Source organism: Vitis riparia, chromosome 3, assembly GCF_004353265.1.
Source record: "Vitis riparia cultivar Riparia Gloire de Montpellier isolate 1030 chromosome 3, EGFV_Vit.rip_1.0, whole genome shotgun sequence".
NCBI lineage: Eukaryota > Viridiplantae > Streptophyta > Magnoliopsida > Vitales > Vitaceae > Vitis > Vitis riparia.
Genome location: NC_048433.1, coordinates 7,992,288 through 8,012,072, shown reverse-complemented (window position 1 = coordinate 8,012,072; position 19,785 = coordinate 7,992,288). Strand labels below are relative to the sequence as shown.

At 34.1% G+C, this 19,785-nt stretch overlaps 1 protein-coding gene across 1 annotated transcript in view; it reads left to right on the top strand.

Annotated features, from left to right (window-relative positions):
• The window catches only part of LOC117910833 (serine/threonine-protein kinase TOR), a 121,097-nt gene extending 103,819 nt beyond the window's left edge, over window positions 1–17,278 (top strand). Inside the window, exons 33-57 of the mRNA XM_034825005.1 lie at window positions 852–961; window positions 1,036–1,209; window positions 1,293–1,358; window positions 4,427–4,495; window positions 4,605–4,715; window positions 6,406–6,546; window positions 6,643–6,771; window positions 6,883–7,045; window positions 7,132–7,346; window positions 8,826–9,032; window positions 10,866–10,979; window positions 11,061–11,264; window positions 11,689–11,769; window positions 13,298–13,372; window positions 13,455–13,521; window positions 13,609–13,769; window positions 13,959–14,132; window positions 14,252–14,380; window positions 14,477–14,560; window positions 15,359–15,420; window positions 15,505–15,577; window positions 15,646–15,780; window positions 16,097–16,270; window positions 16,351–16,616; window positions 17,118–17,278. Coding sequence (XP_034680896.1) covers window positions 852–961; window positions 1,036–1,209; window positions 1,293–1,358; window positions 4,427–4,495; window positions 4,605–4,715; window positions 6,406–6,546; window positions 6,643–6,771; window positions 6,883–7,045; window positions 7,132–7,346; window positions 8,826–9,032; window positions 10,866–10,979; window positions 11,061–11,264; window positions 11,689–11,769; window positions 13,298–13,372; window positions 13,455–13,521; window positions 13,609–13,769; window positions 13,959–14,132; window positions 14,252–14,380; window positions 14,477–14,560; window positions 15,359–15,420; window positions 15,505–15,577; window positions 15,646–15,780; window positions 16,097–16,270; window positions 16,351–16,616; window positions 17,118–17,136 — 3,203 coding nt within the window. The 3' untranslated portion in view covers window positions 17,137–17,278. The remainder of the gene's footprint in view (window positions 1–851; window positions 962–1,035; window positions 1,210–1,292; window positions 1,359–4,426; window positions 4,496–4,604; window positions 4,716–6,405; window positions 6,547–6,642; window positions 6,772–6,882; window positions 7,046–7,131; window positions 7,347–8,825; window positions 9,033–10,865; window positions 10,980–11,060; window positions 11,265–11,688; window positions 11,770–13,297; window positions 13,373–13,454; window positions 13,522–13,608; window positions 13,770–13,958; window positions 14,133–14,251; window positions 14,381–14,476; window positions 14,561–15,358; window positions 15,421–15,504; window positions 15,578–15,645; window positions 15,781–16,096; window positions 16,271–16,350; window positions 16,617–17,117) is intronic.
• Window positions 17,279–19,785: the final 2,507 nt, after the last annotated feature.

Genomic DNA, 19,785 nt, shown 5'->3' with positions numbered 1-19,785 from the left:
ATTACAATAATACAACTATGTGATCACATAATTTATTGAAACTTAAAGAGAAGTGAAAATCCACTTGCTCAATGAACCACTTGCTCATTGAATGATGATGATGATGACGATGATGATAATTATAACAATAATAATATAAAATAAAATGACAAAGAGGAATCCCAACTGTTTGATCACATAATTTATTGAAACTCAAAGAGAAGTGAAAATCCACTTGCTCATAAAACGATGATGATGATGATGATGACGATGCTCAAAGAGAAGTGAAAATCCAGTTGCTCATTGAACGAAGTACCCACTTGCACAAAAGTCCTATCTTTCCTCTCAAACTAAATAACCAATAAGGTGGCCATTAAAGCAATTTTCTACAAAGTTTTGCTTCCTTCTCTTTGAACTCCAAAATCAATCTTCGGAAGAAGGCCTTTGCAAGCAGATGACATTAAATGGTTTTAGTTAAAAATAGATTTACCTAGATCAAGTTCCGTATTTATTTATTTTATTTTATAAGCAGTTATGCAATTAAATGAAGATGAAATGGATAAATGATAAGAAATCATCAATGGTAAATTTATTGAATATAAGAACTATAAATCAAAATTTAAGGTTTTGTATATATTATTTGTGCTTACATTTTACTATTATCAAAGGGTGTCAACTCTGGATTAAATTTCTGGCTTTACTCACGCTTAGCTCCAAGACATGCCTTGAGATGTTTCAGATTTAAAAATGGTTTATGAATGTATGTTTTCTACTTCTACCTTGTGTTTGAAAATGAAATTTTGTGTGGTCATATTTTCTTGTCTTAACTTATGATAATGCTCTATACTTATTTGAGGTTGCATCTTATATAGGGCGGATGCGGTGCCTTGCTGCATTGGCTCGATGGGAAGAGCTTAACAACCTGTGCAAGGAGTACTGGACCCCAGCTGAACCAGCTGCACGACTGGAGATGGCACCAATGGTTAGTTTGTAACTTTATGGCATTTCTTTAGCCTCCTTACTGCTCCTACTTAGTTTATGATGTGGTTGTCTCAGGCTGCTAATGCTGCATGGAACATGGGAGAGTGGGATCAAATGGCAGACTATGTTTCTCGGCTGGATGATGGTGATGAAACAAAACTGAGGGTTTTGGGGAATACTACTGCTAGTGGTGATGGAAGTAGTAACGGTACATTCTTCAGGGCAGTTTTACTAGTTCGTCGAGGAAAGGTATTTTTATTTGTTCCAGATTGCCATCATATTTCCCTTGTGTTTATTGTATTATTTATGTTGTTTTAATATTATATCTCCAGTATGATGAAGCACGGGAGTTTGTTGAGAGAGCAAGGAAATGTTTGGCAACAGAACTTGCTGCTTTGGTTAGTTTCTTTACTGCCCCATTGGTCCCTATATTATATGTGCAATATTCTTAGGCTTACAGCTTTCTGTATTAAGATGGCTGCTTGCTTTTTTTAAATCTTCCTATCCAAAAGAAAGCAATTAATAGAAAACAAAAATTGAAACCAGTCACATGAATTATTGTATTTTTTTTTCATCAAAGTAATTTCTTTTCATGTTTATTGCTACCGTTTTCAGGAATGAAGACATCTTTAGGGCATGGTTAAGAAAAAAAGAGGGGACTCTTTTAGAGTCACATGTTTTTACCTGTTATTGTAAAGGCTTGCAAGTGAACTCACAATAGGTACCAATAAATGAATAGAAAATTCAAACCTGCACTAATATTTTGTCAAAAATTAAATTGAAAGACCTCAAAGGGGAGAGGAACCAGATACTAACTGTTTATACCCGAAAAATATAGAAAGCTCAACTTGCATAATTAGCAATGATACTATGGATACTAAATAGCGCTAATTGCTCAGGATTCTGATGTTATGGATATTGCAAGATTTATATTATGTCGATTTGTTTGTGAATATATTGATGTTGATGTTAGATAGAAATAATTTCAGTTAACAAAATGTTGAGAACTAATAAACAAAATGAAATTATGTGTCAAATAAAATTCTTCCCTAACAACCATATTGTGTTTAAGATATTTATATTTCCAAGCTTGAATTTTCTTGTGCAATTCAATAAAATATAATAATGAAATGGAGCAGTAATTGACTGCAAGCCTTTATTACATTGCTCATTAATTCCTAAGGTTCTTATTAATCGTTAATGCAAAAGGTTGTATAAATTTCATCAAGTGAAGTTTGGCTATTGTTGAAAACTAGAAAATTGATCATAACTGACATTACAAATTTATCTTGGGGATTCTAATGTTTTTCCTTTCAATTAAAATAAATTTATTACATTCAAGGAAAATATGGCAACAAACAGAGACTATGGATTGTAATTGCCTCCTGGGCTTCAAGAAAATTACCAATATGGAGAGATGACATAGAGATACTAATTTCCATCAACTTGGGTGGCCATTTTGAAGAAGTTTGCTTTGAACGATTATCAATGGGCTTCAACAATTTCGTGTGCTCAAAACTTCATCTTGAGGGAAAGGCATCTCTTGAAGGCCTTGCTCCCTAACTTAAATCTTAAATTGCAAACGATTTAAACACTGCTTTTTCTACCTGTATTATGTTCAGATAGTTGTAGTTTATGAAGAACGGTATGCGTTTCTACTTTCTGCTCAACAATTGATCATCAGGGGGAAGGATTGCTCGTCCTTCTTTATATTTAGCTGTCAATGAAATGAACATGTTTGTTTTTAATTAAAACACACACAGATTTTGCTAGAAGTTAAGCCGCTTTCCCATCCACATGGCCATGTTATGAAACAAAGTGTCATTTTTTCTTGCCCAAGGGGATCCAAATGGCTTTTCAACTTCTTTCTACAATTGATAGTTTCAACTCTTCCATCCTTTTGTATATGCATTTTATATGTGAACACCTGGCTAGTTGTATTACCTTCCTCTATACTAGCAAGGAGTTCTGTTTGATGTTATAATTTTGGGGTTTCTCCTTTCAGTTATGTGATTACCCATGCAGAATATAGAAATCAGTATGTATATTAAAGACGAACAGAAATGTTATAATGAAGGAAAAATAGAGTTTCAACAGGAATGGAATTGGGCTCCAAAATAATGGAGAACAGGGAGCATAGAAGATTAGCATAAATGGAGGGAGATTAGTTTGATACAGAAATCTAGAGCATGATGTTTAAAGAAGGGACCAAAAAGACCGGTTTTTCCAAAGGCTCATCGGTGTGCATGGGACAATAATCATATTGGAAAATTAGTGGTTCGTGGTGAACGGAAGTAAGAGGAACTGTGGATGGAATGGGGAATTTCTTCTAAAGATTAGGCTGAATCTTATTGATGGAGCTTGAGGCTATTGGATTACATCTTGGTTCAATTGGTTGTGTCTGCATAGCTTAGCTATGGAGGAGTTTTGAGTAAAAGGAGGTTATGAGAATGTGAGCTAAATGACACTGAATGAGGCAATCCACTTGTTGAGGGATAGAGAGGCCCTCTTCAACCATCCTATCTCTAAGAAAATCTCTCTACAACTGGGTCCCAAAATGATGGAGCTATAAGATCCCCTCCTAGAGTATTATCATTGTTGTTGCTGGTTACTTCCTCTTCTTATGGTTCAATGCTTATTCTCTGTCTTTGCTTCTGTGGGTTAGCTTCTAATTGATTGGTGTATTAAAGTGTAGGCCCATTAGCAAAGACTCTTTGGACCACTCTCTTTTCCATCCTTAAGGAGGCCTGAAAGGAAGGAAATGCTAGTTTTGATGAAGTGGTTGTTGATTTTATTGAGGAAAGAAAAAGGCTCTGCCTTTTCAGCTGGCTTTCTTATTCAACCTGCTTTAGAGGAGTATTAAAAATGATGTTTTAATAATGAGAGACGGCTATGTTTTGTTAGTTTTCATTTTTTGCACTTGGCCAGGCTTTGTTATTGTTGCTGCCATCATCATTGTTCAGCTCAGCATAATGTATGTTTTTTTTCCTTTTTTGGATGCATATCTAAACATTCTTCGAGGTTTACAGGGTACCTCATCCCTATCGGAGATACTTTTAACTGATATCCAATATAAAAAGACCTTATTGTCCTTAGGTTGTCACAACACAACATGCAACATGCAGGTATATTATTTTCTCTGATCTTGATCACTAGCACCCAAACATATGTTGATACAATGAATTATTTGGTCAATACAAAGGGAGTTGAAAAGAAATGTAAAATTTATATATAATATCTGAAACAGTTATAACATTAAACTCTGCAATCATATTCACCACTATAAAACATGGAATTAAGGCCTAGCACTGGGATTTGTATTGAGGCTTCTGTTCTCATCCAGATACCTGCATTGAGGTTTTTCTGCTGCTGTAGTGACGTTCATAATATGGCTCAGTTCATGAACTGACATCAAATTTCTGTCCAATATAAGTTCTAATGTCTGAATATTTTTTTTCTTGTTTAGGTTCTAGAGAGCTATGAACGTGCCTACAGCAACATGGTTCGTGTTCAGCAGCTCTCAGAATTAGAGGAGGTTCACTCTAATTTGTTTTTGGAAGTCCTTTTGCTGCTTTAGTTAATGTTTTCTATGTGGGCATGCCATGCTTAAATGATATATCTGGAGAAATTCTATTTTTCTACAGGTCATTGATTATTGTACTCTTCCTGTGGGAAACCCCGTTGCTGAAGGGCGACGGGCCCTTATTCGCAATATGTGGACTGAGCGCATACAAGGGGCAAAGCGAAATGTTGAGGTAATTTTTTGTTTAAGTTTCTCTTTCTATTTTCACCTCCAGAAAAGTAGTAAAACCAAATCTTTGAGCTGAGGCTGATAATGTATGTCTTTAATTACATATTTATAGAGATATCCGGAATTATTTTGTTTCAGTTTGTGGATTTGGATGGAAATATTATACTATTACAGAAACTTTGGGGATTTATATGGAATTTGGAAATGATGTAATGATAATCCATGGGCACCAATTTTTATTATATACCTGAAATCAACCATTTGGTGTGAGAAAGCTCCAACTTTTAATTGATAATATGCTCTGTAATGTATGTGAGCATGAGTTCAAATATATTTAATCAATAGAAAGTATTGGTTTGACATTTTTAAAATCGGAATGTATGAGTCTGTTGTAAGAACAAAAGCATCTGTTCTGAACTGCCAAAATTTTATGCCATTTTACTTGTGTTTTCTGATTTTTTTTCCTTTTTCCTTTTTCTGAAATTTCTCCATATTTCATCTTCCAGAATTCTCCTTTGGATTGTGAAGTCCACTCTTGCTCATGTCTTTCTAATAATGCTAGAGGTTCTGCATCTGCTTTTTTGACTACATACTGAATAAATTTAAGTTGAAGAGAAAATAGTAGATCAAAATCTCCAATAAATGATGATATTAAGCAAAGCACTCCCATAATGCTTTCTAATCAACTTTGTGGATACGGTTCAGGTCCTTTTGATGCCTACTTGCCCCAGCTATACAAGCCTGCCTTGTTGAAATGAATCAAATGTTAGAATTGGTTGTATCAAATGTCATATCAATGTCACTGGTAAAATGTGCTGGCCCACTTTACCTTAGGTTGACATGAAGGGCCTTACTGTAATCGAGAAAAAATGCCTATTGCCATATCAATTCTAAAAAGAGCTATGAATTATGTTTGGAAGTAAAAATATGGCAACGGCATACAAATTAACAGGTTGTTTCCTCTGGTGCTATTCAATTCCCTTTTAAAAGGCTTAATATGCTTGAAAGGAAGTTTGAATTATGCAATGATATAAAGGGTGTCTCCCTGTATTATTCAATTTTATTGAACTAAAGTCAAGGAAGGAATTGGGGGAAAAATCAATGGAAGAAGTGATACTGCCATTGATCTGCACATTCACAGGACAATGATTCCAAAGTCAAGTTTGAGAATTTAGAAAAGGATTTACAGGTGCTTTTTCTGTTAAGCCTCATTGTCAGATAAATGGACCACAGAGAAACAACTAATTAGAAAATGATTGTGTATTCTGACTGTTGAAAAAGAATGCAATCTAGATTGGAGGCAAAAAAAAAAATGAAAAAGGTAGCTTTTGTCCACAAAATTGCAGCATGGTTTTACGCACTGGATAAACTTCAAAGTTCACCTGCTCGCTTAAGCAAAACCTTTTGAACATCCAGAGATTGCTAATAAATTCAATGCTAAGAAGTACCAGTAATCTCACAATCACTAGGAAACCTCGGAAGCTCCAATGAAAGCCAGTTTCAGTTCTCTGATGCATTGGACATATTAAAATGGAATACAAAAACAATGTGCCTATTGCTTTACACATCAACTCCTTACATGGAATTGGTCCGCTAGTTGTGCTGAATTTATGTTTTTTTTCTGCCGAATCATTGTTTTTCCCCCAAAGCATTCTTTTAGTTCCATCTAACCTTGATCATTCTCGAATGTACAGGTCTGGCAAGCACTTCTACCAGTTAGAGCACTTGTGCTGCCTCCTATCGAGGACATCGAAAATTGGCTCAAGTTTTCTTATCTTTGCCGAAAGAATGGGCGGATTAGCCAGGCTAGGTCTACCTTAATTAAACTTCTACAGGTAAGAAATATATGTGGATGGAAACCAACAAGGATATTTAGGTTAATTTTCAATTTTTTGAATGATTAGTTCAGCTTTGATTTGAATTGCATTCAGTATGATCCCGAAACATCTCCTGAAAATGTGCGATACCATGGCCCTCCTCAAGTAATGTTGGCATATTTGAAGTACCAATGGTCCCTTGGGGAGGATCTTAAGCGGAAGGAAGCATTTGGCAGGCTGCAGGTATAATAGATCTCTGTTTAAAATTTTTATTTTGAGCACAAAATTTTACTTATCATGGTTCTAATCCTCTTACCATATTTTTATTGTTTGACCGGAATCTTTCCATTCCAGAATTTAGCGATAGAACTATCAAGTGCAAATATTCAATCTGCTACATCAACTGGTCTGATGAGCACTTCAAGTGCGAGTGTCCCACTTCTGGCCCGTGTATATCTTAGACTTGGAACCTGGCAGTGGGCACTTTCTCCTGCATTAGATGAAGATTCTATACAGGGTAATTAGCTTTTCAAATTGTTTCAGTTTGGAGTTTCCTTTAAAGTTTTTATAGAGTTCTGATCATTGATTTGTCATATTTTGTAGAAATTCTTTCCGCATTTAGGAATGCGACTCAATGTGCAACAAAATGGACTAAAGCATGGCATTCATGGGCACTGTTTAACACTGCAGTCATGTCTCATTATACTTTAAGAGGTTTTCCTAATATTGCAGCACAGTATGTTGTTGCAGCCGTTACTGGATATTTTCATTCAATAGCATTTGCAGCAAATGCCAAAGGAGTGGATGATAGTTTGCAGGTAATTCATGTTCCTTGATCTAAATCTTGTTGGAATTTGAAACTCATCCTCGAGGTACAACCATTCATCTTTCTATTAGCTTGTCACAATAAGGGTGATCTGGTTGAATTATTTTACCTTTTGTAACATTGTCACTAGAAAATAGTGTGGCTGTTCCTGCCTCACTTTTGAACTGCCCTAGTATAAGATGCAGACGGAAGTGCATTCTCCTTAGTAATCTCCTTCTGTGGGTAAAATTGTACATAGGTAATGGCACAGTGTAATTGAATTTATTGATTGGTTGGTTTTTGGTAAAGTTGTTTTTTTGTAATCCTGCCTTGGTTGGTCCTTCGCTATTTTTAGTTGTTTTATTTGGCACTCTACATACTTGCTGTGTACCTCGATGTGCTATTTCTTTGGCACAGGTTTATAATATTACATCATTACTTATCAAAAAAAAAATTGCAGACAGAAGAGCAGCATTGTTTGCAATATGCTATTAGCCATGGCAAAATATGTTTGCTTTTGTTGCATTGATTATGCTCTTAACCTAGCATTGGATTATCAAGAAAAAGGCAAACAGGAGATATGTCTTGCAGAGCCCAGAAAGTGTCTGAAATTGCTGCAATTTTGCTGAAGAAATCATGTTTGCTATGTTTTGCTTTCTTATTTCTTTCAACAATTTCCTTCCCTTTGATTCTTAAATTTTATTAAATTTTTATATCAATCTTAATGTCCAATTTTTTAACCTGGAGACTCTAATGTCATTTTTTTACTATTAATTACTGTAGTATTGAATAATTATTGGCTATTTTTATTTTCCTGCAATTAATTAATGATTGTTTTGTTGGTTCAGCATTTTGGTGATAACTAGATTTGTTAAATTAGAAAAATAATCATATATCTAATAGCTGTCAATAATGGTGGTAACACCCATCCAAACACACTCATATACACCACACAGCAGCAGCCCCTTAAAGAAATACCCATATTTTCTATTATCTTTATCATGCACACTAATTATGCATTTAATATGTTATTTATTTTAACGGTCTGGTTGTAATCTTCACAAACTCAAGGTATCACTCAAAATCACACATTGTAAACATCTGAATTAGGTAGGTTAGGGAACAAGGTAGAGGGTAATGGGAAGGCGAGGGTCTTTGCCATTGTGAATCCTCTGTTTCAGGCTTTAGTCTGGCCTTCACATGATCTGGTGATAGATGTGCTTCATCATTTTCTAGTTGATGGAACATATAACCAAACTGTACACATGTAGAGAAAGTGGCATTTGCATATAAATACTACATGTCACCATGTCATTATTCTATGTTGTGGGAATATTTTGTAGGTCTGGTATTCATGTTGAGATGTGACATTCATTATCCTGCATTTCCAGTATCATGGTTTACTTGTTTTTTTTTTTTTTTTTTTTTTTTTTTTTGTGAACACTCTCAAAATCTGACTAGCTCATTATTTACACTCTTCTATTGCTTCCAGGATATACTTCGACTCCTCACTTTGTGGTTCAACCATGGAGCTACTGCTGAGGTTCAAATGGCATTACATAAAGGATTTTCTTATGTTAATATTGACACATGGCTGGTTGTTTTACCTCAAATAATTGCCAGGATACATTCAAATAACCATGCTGTGAGAGAATTGATACAATCTCTTTTGGTGCGAATTGGAGAAAGCCATCCACAGGTTTGCTTAAGATTGTTCCTATGCTTTTTCATAATTTTTTGAAACATAAATTTTGGGGTCTTGCCAAAGAGGTTGGATGGATAAAACTTTCAAGTTGTTCAATGAACATTGTTCTCCTGTTAGGAGTTTGCAGATAAGTTTTTTATTTTGTGCTTATAGCATTCTAATATTGTTTAATAATTTTCGTAGTTCTCATATATGACTCACTTTGTCATTGACTAGATTATCTTAAGAAATTTTTAATATTTTCAAAATCCTGTCTTTTATAGTATAACCTCATGGTGGTCTTATAGCATATCTCTTGTGCTTCTATTTTTCCTTGGAACAGGAGGTGTGTTTTGTCTCTGTATTTTGGTTGGTCCACCTGTTAATATAAATGTTAATGTAATTTTGATCTCTTTTAGGTTTAGCTTTTTAATGCTTCTTGTGGGGTTCATTTCACATCTATTAGAATCTCCCGTCAACCATTTCTTAAAAGTTAAATAAGCTAAGATACTCCTGATCAAAGGAGCTCAAGGACCTCTCTTCCTTTCTGTACTACCTTTTTCCATTATTGACAGAATTCTTTGTTTTATGTTAAAGAATGATACTCCTGATTGCATTAAATTAGAGAAACATGAATCTTAGGAAGGGACTTCAATGTATATTTCTTAATGATTGTGTGCTTTTAGAATATCACCAAAGTAAACCAAGCAGACATGTAACTTGGTAAAAACATGATAGGTTTATCTGATGCTATGGTTTTAAAAATACAGTAATAACTGCTAATTTTTTTCTACATCTGTAGGTATTGAAATTATAACCCATTTTAGCTTAAACCTGGAACTTGGAGAATATTAATACCTACTGAGACTAAGCAAATGAAAGGCTACAATAGCATGTAATGTAGCAATATGCCATGAAAGTAACATAAATCACTAAAACTGATGATGTATGTCTCAGATATTCTTTTTGTCATCTACCACTTCCTTTTCTGTAGTGTACCTTCTTTATGACTAATAAAATGTCCTAACAGCAGTGATGGAATGCAGAAGTCCCTTGTTGGCTTTTCTACTGAATCTAATTTTCCTGAAACTTTTATTTGCATACACACGTAATAACGTCTTTGCAACTAAATTTGAGCATTTTTAGATAAATCATTTAATACTTTCCTACAAAATCTATTTTCTGAATTTATATGTATTCATCATTTTTTTTTCCCTTTATCACATATGTATTCTTTAGTAGTTTCTTAGAAGTATATAATCTCCAGACTGACAATTTTACTTGCACATGTTTGCATTATTATACAGATTGTTCAGTATCGCTTTTTTCCTGTTAGGATTATTAGTTTCTTACCTTTGAACTGGTAGATTTTATGGTTTGATGAACACTTGAGGGTAGACCCTGAATTACGACAATCTGGCTAAGGTTTAAGATTTTTCTATAGAATTGCGATATGATCAGCTCGTATTTTTGTCCTTAAAGTTGTGCAACCAATAAAGGTCATTGCTCAAGTATAAGTGTTTTGAAGTTCAAATGTTAGAATGGAAAATTTGTGAAAGGTAAAATATTTCAAAAAAAAAAAAACCTTACTTTGAGTTAAGGAAATTAAGAATAATAAAATTAGATTTTGGTTGAGAGACCCAAGACACAAAAGTCTAAGTGGCTAAGCCATTTGTCCAAGTTGTGATGCATGATGAACTGCCACATCATCTTATGCAAATTGTCTCATAGAATTGGTTTTGGCTGGTCCACAACTTTTTATTTCAGCTCCAGTTGGTTCTTTATTTCTTCTCAGTACAAAATATTCTGACTTCCACATGTGTCTAAATAATTCAATCCCTTTCACAGGCTCTCATGTACCCCCTTCTTGTAGCATGTAAATCAATTAGCAATTTACGCAGAGCAGCAGCTCAAGAAGTGGTTGACAAAGTCCGGCAGCATAGTGGCACACTTGTAGATCAGGTGTTATGACTAAATCAATTTATTTTTCGTCAAATTATTAAGTATTTTTGTTGATTATGTAACTAAGTTCTGTTTGCGTAGGCACAACTTGTATCGACGGAGCTAATCAGAGTGGCGATACTCTGGCATGAAATGTGGCATGAGGCATTGGAAGAAGCTAGTCGTTTATATTTTGGTGAGCATAATACTGAGGGGATGCTAAAAGCATTGGAGCCCTTACATGAAATGCTCGAGGAAGGGGCTATGCGGGACGATATTACCGCCAAAGAAAGTGCCTTCATTCAGGTAGTTAATTTGTATTATTAACATGTTGGTTCTTTCTAATTGCCCTTGGGCCTTAGCTTCTGTGGTAAAGGGGTATGGTGAGGCTGAGTTACAGGTGTAGGGTGTGAATATGATCTACATATATAAAAATGTCATTTAATACAAGTGACGCACCTTGCCAGTTTGCAACAATTTGAGACTCTATTCCTCAAGACTTTACATATTAAACGCAGCTGTGTATTTCTTGGGTCTTGCTATCATAGTCATGTGATGACATTTGACCATTGGAATCATCTTTGCAGAAAAAGAAGCCCAATTTGAGCTTTGAATATTATAATAAATTTTCAAAATGCTTCCATTTTAGAGCCTTCAATCATGCAAGAAAACTGTATCTTGATTTTAAACATTTTTTTTAAGAGTTGTTTTCATCTTAATGTGATTTCAGGCATATCGCCATGAATTGTTGGAGGCCTATGAATGCTGCATGAAATTTAAGAGGACTGGAAAAGATGCTGAACTTACTCAGGTAACTAACTGTTTCTGCATAAGAAGGAAAAGTGCAGTCCTTTATTTCATGTGAATTATTTTCTTATTTCTTTCCATATTCTTAACTATGATGACCATCATAGTCACTGAAACTTTTCAAAATTATTTAGGGTAAGCCAAGCACAATATTTTCCCTTGGTTCTCTTTTTATGTTTATGACATCCAGAAAGAAAACTAGGAACACCACAACTGGACTACCTGCCCAAAAGAATCCTTCTTCCAAGTAGAAAGTAAAGGGCAATGTTTTTTTATCAGAAACATAAACATATTAAATATGGATAGAGATATTATAAGAAAGATGAGGTATCATACCTAAAATACAACAAACTAATATATATATATAGATATAGATATAAATAAAATAAAAAATAAAATAAAGTATGAATGAAACCTTCAATGTACTAAGCAGAGACCTATACATCAGTATAGTATCACATGAGAATATACAAAAAGAACAACTCATTGATCCAATATAAGATAAACTTCTTCCAAATCTATGCTTCTCTCCTTGTTAACCCAACGATCTACACATTGAATACTAGTTGATCTGAACCACATTGAGTCCAATGCCTTCAAATGCTATGATGCATGAGGCTCAAAAAGAGGAATAGAAATGAATGAGATCCCATAGAGTCTCTAAAGTTCTTGCCTTGTCCTAAAAAATCCTAGCATTCATTTCTTATCAAACAACTCACATCAATGTGAGACAAGCGATTTGCCAAAGAATCTTGCCTTTACTGGAGCTGTACAATCCCTTTATATGAGATTGATATCATGGCACATATACTCCCAAGGAGAACCCAATCCAAGTTGGCTAATCTGAGTAGTCTATGCCATTATCCCAAAGTCAACAGAGAATATAAGAAAAGATGATCAGTCATTTCTCCCCTCTCCATCAAAATGCAACAATCAAGACTAAGGGTTCTATAGGATCTTCTCAACTATAGATGCCATTGCTATTTACCTTCTTGTGTGCCACTAGCCAAACAAAAAAGCCTTGACCTTAGATAGGGCTTTAGATTTCGATAAATAGCTGGGTAAAGGGGAATTGAATCTAATGGATTGGACAAGGCTAAAAAGAAAGACTTAACTAAATAATCTTGAAAAAGATAATGATCGAGCTCTCGCATCTGGGACAGTTGGAGATAGATACACATGAGTAAAGGACAATTTTCCCCATGAATTTTTATGCCCTTGGTTTAAAATGTTGGCCACAGCTGCAATTGCAGTCCTACAGTACTAGTTGTTATTGATAAAGTATACAGCATATACAAAAAAAAAGGAAAATACCACAAAACAAATCCTGCCCTTCCACTCCCTCCCCTGTCATTAATATATTTCCATCTTGATTATTAGTTATTATGGGACCTATGTGGACTTGAATTGGATTTTGGTTCACTTCATTAATTTGGGGTTAATAATATGAAATATGTAGACTTCCATTGCTTAGGGTCATCCAGGAACTGTCATGACCCTGGAACTAATGATTTGAGATGGATTTTGGTCAGGCATGGGATCTATACTATCATGTGTTCAGACGGATAGATAAGCAGCTCCAAGCTCTTACTACCCTGGACCTGCAGGCAAGATGCAACTTTGAATTTATGTTAAATTCATTTTTGTGACTACCATTTTACTAACTTTCATCTATATATGCAAAACTAGTCTGTTTCACCACAGTTGTTAACATGCCGCAATTTAGAGCTTGCTGTTCCTGGGCAATATCGTGCAGGTGAAATTTGATTCACAGTTTCTAAAGAATCTTTTGAAGTTAAAACAGAGTTATTATCTCATGTTACACCCATTGTTCATATGTCAGGATCACCGTTGGTGACAATTCAATATTTTGCACATCAACTTGTTGTCATCACATCTAAACAGCGTCCCCGGAAATTAACCATACGTGGCAGTGATGGAGAAGATTATGCCTTCTTGCTAAAGGGACATGAAGATTTACGCCAAGATGAACGTGTGATGCAGGTTTCCTACTACATACTTGGTTGAACCTCTTACACTGTGTGCTATTGGATGATACTGAAACTAAGGCTGTTCGGTTTCTAAGGCATATATTGCTTCTGTTGTCTAAATAAAAACCTCAATCAGCATTTGTATAATTCTTTTTTACCTTTTCAAACACAAAGTCGCCTGACTCTTTGCATTCTCTGTCAGCTTTTCGGTCTGGTGAATACTCTACTGGAGAATGAAAGAAAAACGGCAGAAAAGGATCTGTCTATTCAACGATATGCTGTTATTCCATTATCTCCCAACAGTGGGTTAATTGGATGGGTCCCACATTGTGACACCTTGCACAATCTCATTCGGGAGTACAGGGATGCCAGGAAGGTTGGTTCAAGTTAATTGGATGCTTCTCCTAGTCACTAAAGTCCACATTTTCTCTCTTTTTGTGTATTTTTTGAAACAACTGCATTTCATCTTCTTGTTTGTGTCTCATGATTTTCCAGATTACCCTCAACCAAGAGCACAAATACATGCTTGGTTTTGCTCCTGATTATGATCATTTACCACTCATTGCTAAAGTGGAAGTATTTGAGTATGCATTGCAAAATACTGAAGGAAATGACCTGGCAAGGGTGTGTTCTCTTCCAGAACTCTGGACTGTTTATTTGTCTATGCATTTCATAGTCTGTTATCTGGTATTTTCTTATCTAAGGTATCGGTTTTGGTAGGTTCTTTGGTTGAAAAGTCGCACTTCTGAGGTATGGCTTGACAGGAGGACAAATTATACTAGAAGTTTGGCTGTCATGAGTATGGTATGTCTTCCTTTCCTCTTCCATCTTGGGAGCTCTTTGCTCACAGAACAGTAAAATCCAGCACCATATGAACCCACAAAATCAGCATGCTGCAATAATAAAGTACCGTCTGATTTTAAACTTTTGGCCCACTGGAAAACTTTCCAGGTCCTGGAAGGAGTAAAATCAGATGGTTCAAAATAATGATTATCTATTAGGGTAAAAAATAAGATAAACTGTTCCTGGAAAACTTGTAGCAGCCCAGTATCATGCGGAGGGGGTGATTATGAACCATCTGGTTTGTTCAATTTAGATCAAGCATTTTATTACCCAGATTATGCCTTGGTAAACCACTGTTCATTATAGGCTCTCACTACAGTTTTTTAGGCCTTATACCAGCAAGACTTGGTGATCATTAGCTGTGCTTTTTATTGCTCTTTAGATACTGTCAGGGAAAAAAACGGATTCAAAATTAAACACCTCTCTGAATTGCTTTTCGCTGAGTGTAGCATAGAGTAGGAATGGCTAAAAACTCTAGAGAATGGTAAAAAACTCCAAACAATGTAGAATGTAAAATCATGAAACAGCTTATTTTCCAGATGCATCTACCTAGTAAGGAAATAAATAGAATTGTAATAGAATGAGGTTTTGTAATGGAGATTAACTGAGGTGTATCATGTATATATGTGGTGACTTAATTTCCAGCCTGACTCTGTTGGCCAGGTTGTGTACCAGTCTCTTAATATGCTTACAACCTTTTTCTCTTCCTTTTAAGAAGAAGAAAATTGTGATTTTAAAAATAAATTGCATCTGTTTCAGGTGGGCTACCTTCTTGGTTTAGGTGATCGACACCCAAGCAATCTTATGCTTCATCGCTATAGGTACAATATGATTTGAAGAGAATACACAAATGTATTGTTGGTTTAGATCTTGAAGTAGCAGATATTAATATTTTTGTTTTGCAGTGGGAAGATCTTACACATTGATTTTGGTGACTGCTTTGAAGCTTCAATGAACCGAGAGAAGTTCCCTGAAAAGGTATGTCCTATAACTTTTTACAGCATCTGACTAATGATAAGTTCTTATACATTGCACTTCTGCTGTAGGTTCCCTTCCGCCTGACAAGGATGCTTGTTAAAGCTATGGAGGTTAGTGGTATCGAGGGCAATTTCCGTTCAACTTGTGAAAATGTAATGCAAGTGCTCCGAACACATAAGGATAGTGTCATGGCTATGATGGAGGTACACATGCCAAAATTGCTCTATTTGGGGTTCGTTTTTAGTTAAACCTGCTACTAGGACAAGTTCACACACAAGGTATTACCATATTAGTATTATTGAAAGTTCTAACACCCATGAATCCATTGAGTAATATATGTGGTAATTGGAAACTAATTTTAAATCTCTATTATGTTACAAAAAATGTATATGATTATATCCAATGAATACGAGAAGTTTCTTTCCTCTTACCTTTGTCTTTCTTTTATTTGATTGCCATGAGATTAAAGATGGAGAGTCATTGTTTGGTGAAAGCATTTAATTACTATATATTTTGCAGGCCTTCGTTCATGATCCTCTCATCAATTGGCGTCTTTTCAACTTCAATGAAGTCCCTCAAATGTCTACATTTGCAAGCACTCATGTAGCTCCTGTTGCAAATAGTGAAGAATCGGCTCCAAATAGAGAGCTTGCTCAACCTCAACGTGGTGCTCGGGAGAAGGAGCTTCTTCAGGTTATACAAAATCCTGAATGTTGTGAAGTTTGTGTTGGTACTCCCCAATGATGCTTACAGTTTCAATTGGGTTTATGTAGGCTGTCAATCAACTTGGTGATGCTAATGAAGTTCTAAATGAGCGTGCTGTGGTGGTCATGGCTCGGATGAGTAATAAACTTACTGGACGTGATTTTTCTACTTGTTCTTCAGTATCCGCTAGTTCTATCCAACATGCAGTAGATCACAGTACCTTGATTTCTGGTGATACACGTGAAGTTGATCATGGTTTAAATGTTAAAGTGCAAGTCCAAAAGTTGATTACCCAAGCTCGATCACACGAGAATTTGTGCCAAAACTATGTCGGGTATGATTCTGCAGATAATTTCCCCTACCCCCCTTCTTGTTTCTCCTTTTTCTTAGGTATCTAACATATGCTATCATTAGTTCCATTAGGTTGGAGTCACATCAATAAGTCTCTTAGGAATCTTTGTTCATGGATCAAAGAGAAAATAGTTTTTGAAAAGTGTTTTTTAAAACTATTTTCTGATGTTTTACCGAATAAAAATTTGTTTGAGACTTGAAATGTTATTAACCCATTTTCAATATTTTTAAATTTAAAAAAAAAATTGCAATGTTTTATTTTCAATCATTCTTCATATTTCTATAACAGTTGAAATATATTATTAGAAAATACTCTGATTTCTGTTTTTAAAAGCAGAAATTTGCTTTTGGAAACTACTTCCAAACGTACCATTAGTTTTGTCTATTTAATATTATATACTTTTTTTTTTCTAGGGCTTCTATTGAAAGTATCCTTATAGCGGCTTGCCATCTAACCTTTTTGACTACCTGTTGCTTATTTCAGGTGGTGTCCTTTTTGGTGAGATAAAGTGCATCCTGGATTGTAAATTATGATATGTATAATAGAAATATCATTGTAACTTGGGATGTCACTTTTTCTTCCTTCACTGTAAATAATGTATAGATACAAGTTTATTTGAATTAATAAAATACTTGGTTTTCTCATTGTTTGTACTCTAGAAACTAGAATCCAATGAATATAATCTACAACCCTACAGCTGAAGCTGAAGACCAGAACCTGTTTGGTAGTGATTCTAAGAAGTATTTTTAATATTTTTAATATTTGAAAATTTTTATCATTCAAGTGTTAGAAATGTCAAAAACGCTTTCTATGGTGGTCATATTGATGATGGATGATGGATGATGTTATATTCAGTCGCACAGTCCATTGATGGGATGTCATTCAGGTTGGAAATCATGAGAATTGTGGAGTTAGGGCACAGGAAGTAACTGTGCCTAGGAAAAAGAAGAAAAGGGTATTGCTAGGAAGGAAAATGATGGGAAGAAGAAATGGCCTGTTTGGTGGTGTGATTAAAAAATACATTTTTGTTTTTAAAAAATGAAAAACAAGTTTTGAAAATTCATAATCTGGCTTGGACATTGTTCTTTGTTTCTAATTTTTTTTAAATAAAGTGAAATAAAGTTCAGTTTTTAAAAGAACAAATACAAGTTTTTCCACTGTTGAAAGGAAAATGCAGAGAAATAAGAAAAACCCATAAATATTAAGTGTTAAACTTTTATCAAACACCCTCTATGGCTCTATCTTTGGTGGCAATGGATTTGAACGTCCCATCTCTAAAGCACATCTCTTTCCAATAAACACTTCTGTAAGGTCCCTGCCCACTTTGCCCATGAGCCATGGTCTTTGATGGTTGTGATTGAGGTTATTACAAAAAAAGTTATAATTTGTAAGGTTACAAATAAAACTTATATAAATTATAATGTTACACTACTAGGTGGAAAGTTATTAATAAAATTTGTGAAGTTATAAAAGTTGATAAAATGTCATCATTTATTATTATGACAATAAAAAGATGAAAGTGCATCATAATTTTAAAATAGTTTTCCATTGTTGGAAGATAATCCTCCTATTTTCCTTTCATTTATCTCAAGAATTCTAATTTTCTAGCACAAGACTAGAAGGGCATGCATGACATTTGTAAAATCAAAGTGAAGTAAAAGAATATTTTACTTCTTATTTCTAAATTCATGCATCACATGTGAAGATCGATGGGTAATTATTTTTTAAGGATTTATTTCAAGGTTTTTTTATCACTCGGATGTAGGAATAGTTACTCAAACCACATTAAAAACCTCATTTTTTTTTTTAGTGTGGATTTTGTTTGCCTTTATATTATTGTGCTACCAATTTGGAATTGAACTTTGCAATATCACAATAAGTGGTTTTCCCAAAGCCATTTCCCTCCCATTTTTTATACCTAGTTCTCTCCTTGCTCTATCCCTTCTTCCCGTGAATTTTCCAATGAAGTTAAAACTCATAATAAAGATCAACCCATAATTATCAGTCACAACTCTATAATCTTTCTTTCTTCTTCAAGATACTTTGCCTTTTTTCTTTTTTTTTTGGTTAGAAATTTTGCAATGATTTTTTTTTTTTTTTTTGGATTTCTTTAGTTGTTTTTTGTTGAGATTTTTTACAATTATTTTTTGTTGGGGTTCCTTGTTGGTTTTTTTTTTTTTTTTTTTTGGCAATTTTATTTAAACTTTAACAATGTTTTTTATTAGGATTTTTTATAATTGTTTTTAGTCAAGGTTTTTTGTAATTTTTTTTTTTTTTTTGGGATTTTCATAAATGTTTTTTGTAGGGATTTTAATTGAGTTTTTATTGGTAAAATTTTTGTTGAGGATTTTTTACAAAGGGATTTTGGTTGGGTTTTTAACCATTGTTTTTAGTTAGGGTTTTTTTACAATTGTTTTTTGTTGGGGTTTTTTTCAATTGTTTTCTATTAGGATTTTGGTTGAGGTTTTTTGTAGTAGGAAATAATTAGGATTTTTTGTGATCATTTTTTATTGGAGTTTTTCTTTTCCAGTTTTTTGTTGGGATTTTTTTGTAGTTTCATTTAAACTTCTAAAATGTTATAATGAGATTGCAAAGTTTTATGATCCAACATTTAAGTCCAAATGAATATTTTAATTAAGAACTTAATCTTAATCAATTTTTTTTTGTAGATAAAACAAAAACTTAACCCAATTAAATTCCTTTTAAATAAAACTTAATAATAGTTAAGTCATTATGATCAATTTTTTTTACAGATGAAACCAAAACTTAATATTAATTAAATTATTTATTAATGAAATTTAATTATGGTGTAGTTCAAATTACCATTATGATTGAGAACTTAACCCCAATTAACTTTTTTGTAAATCAAACCTAACTCTAAGATAATTTAGTGAACATCCCTAATGACAAATTAATTTGTTAAATTTGTAATAAATAAAAGTTAATCTAGATAAACATCTCAAATGAAAAATGAGAATGAATTATTTGAGAGATAAAATAGTAATGAAAGAGAAAAAAAAAAGTGAACTAAACAGATAAATGTGTTATGGATAGAATGAATAAAATGTTAGCTGAATACACGTTCACCACTCGTTGAATACACGTTCACCACGTCGTCCAGCACTTCAGATGTGGTCCAGCACTTCAGATG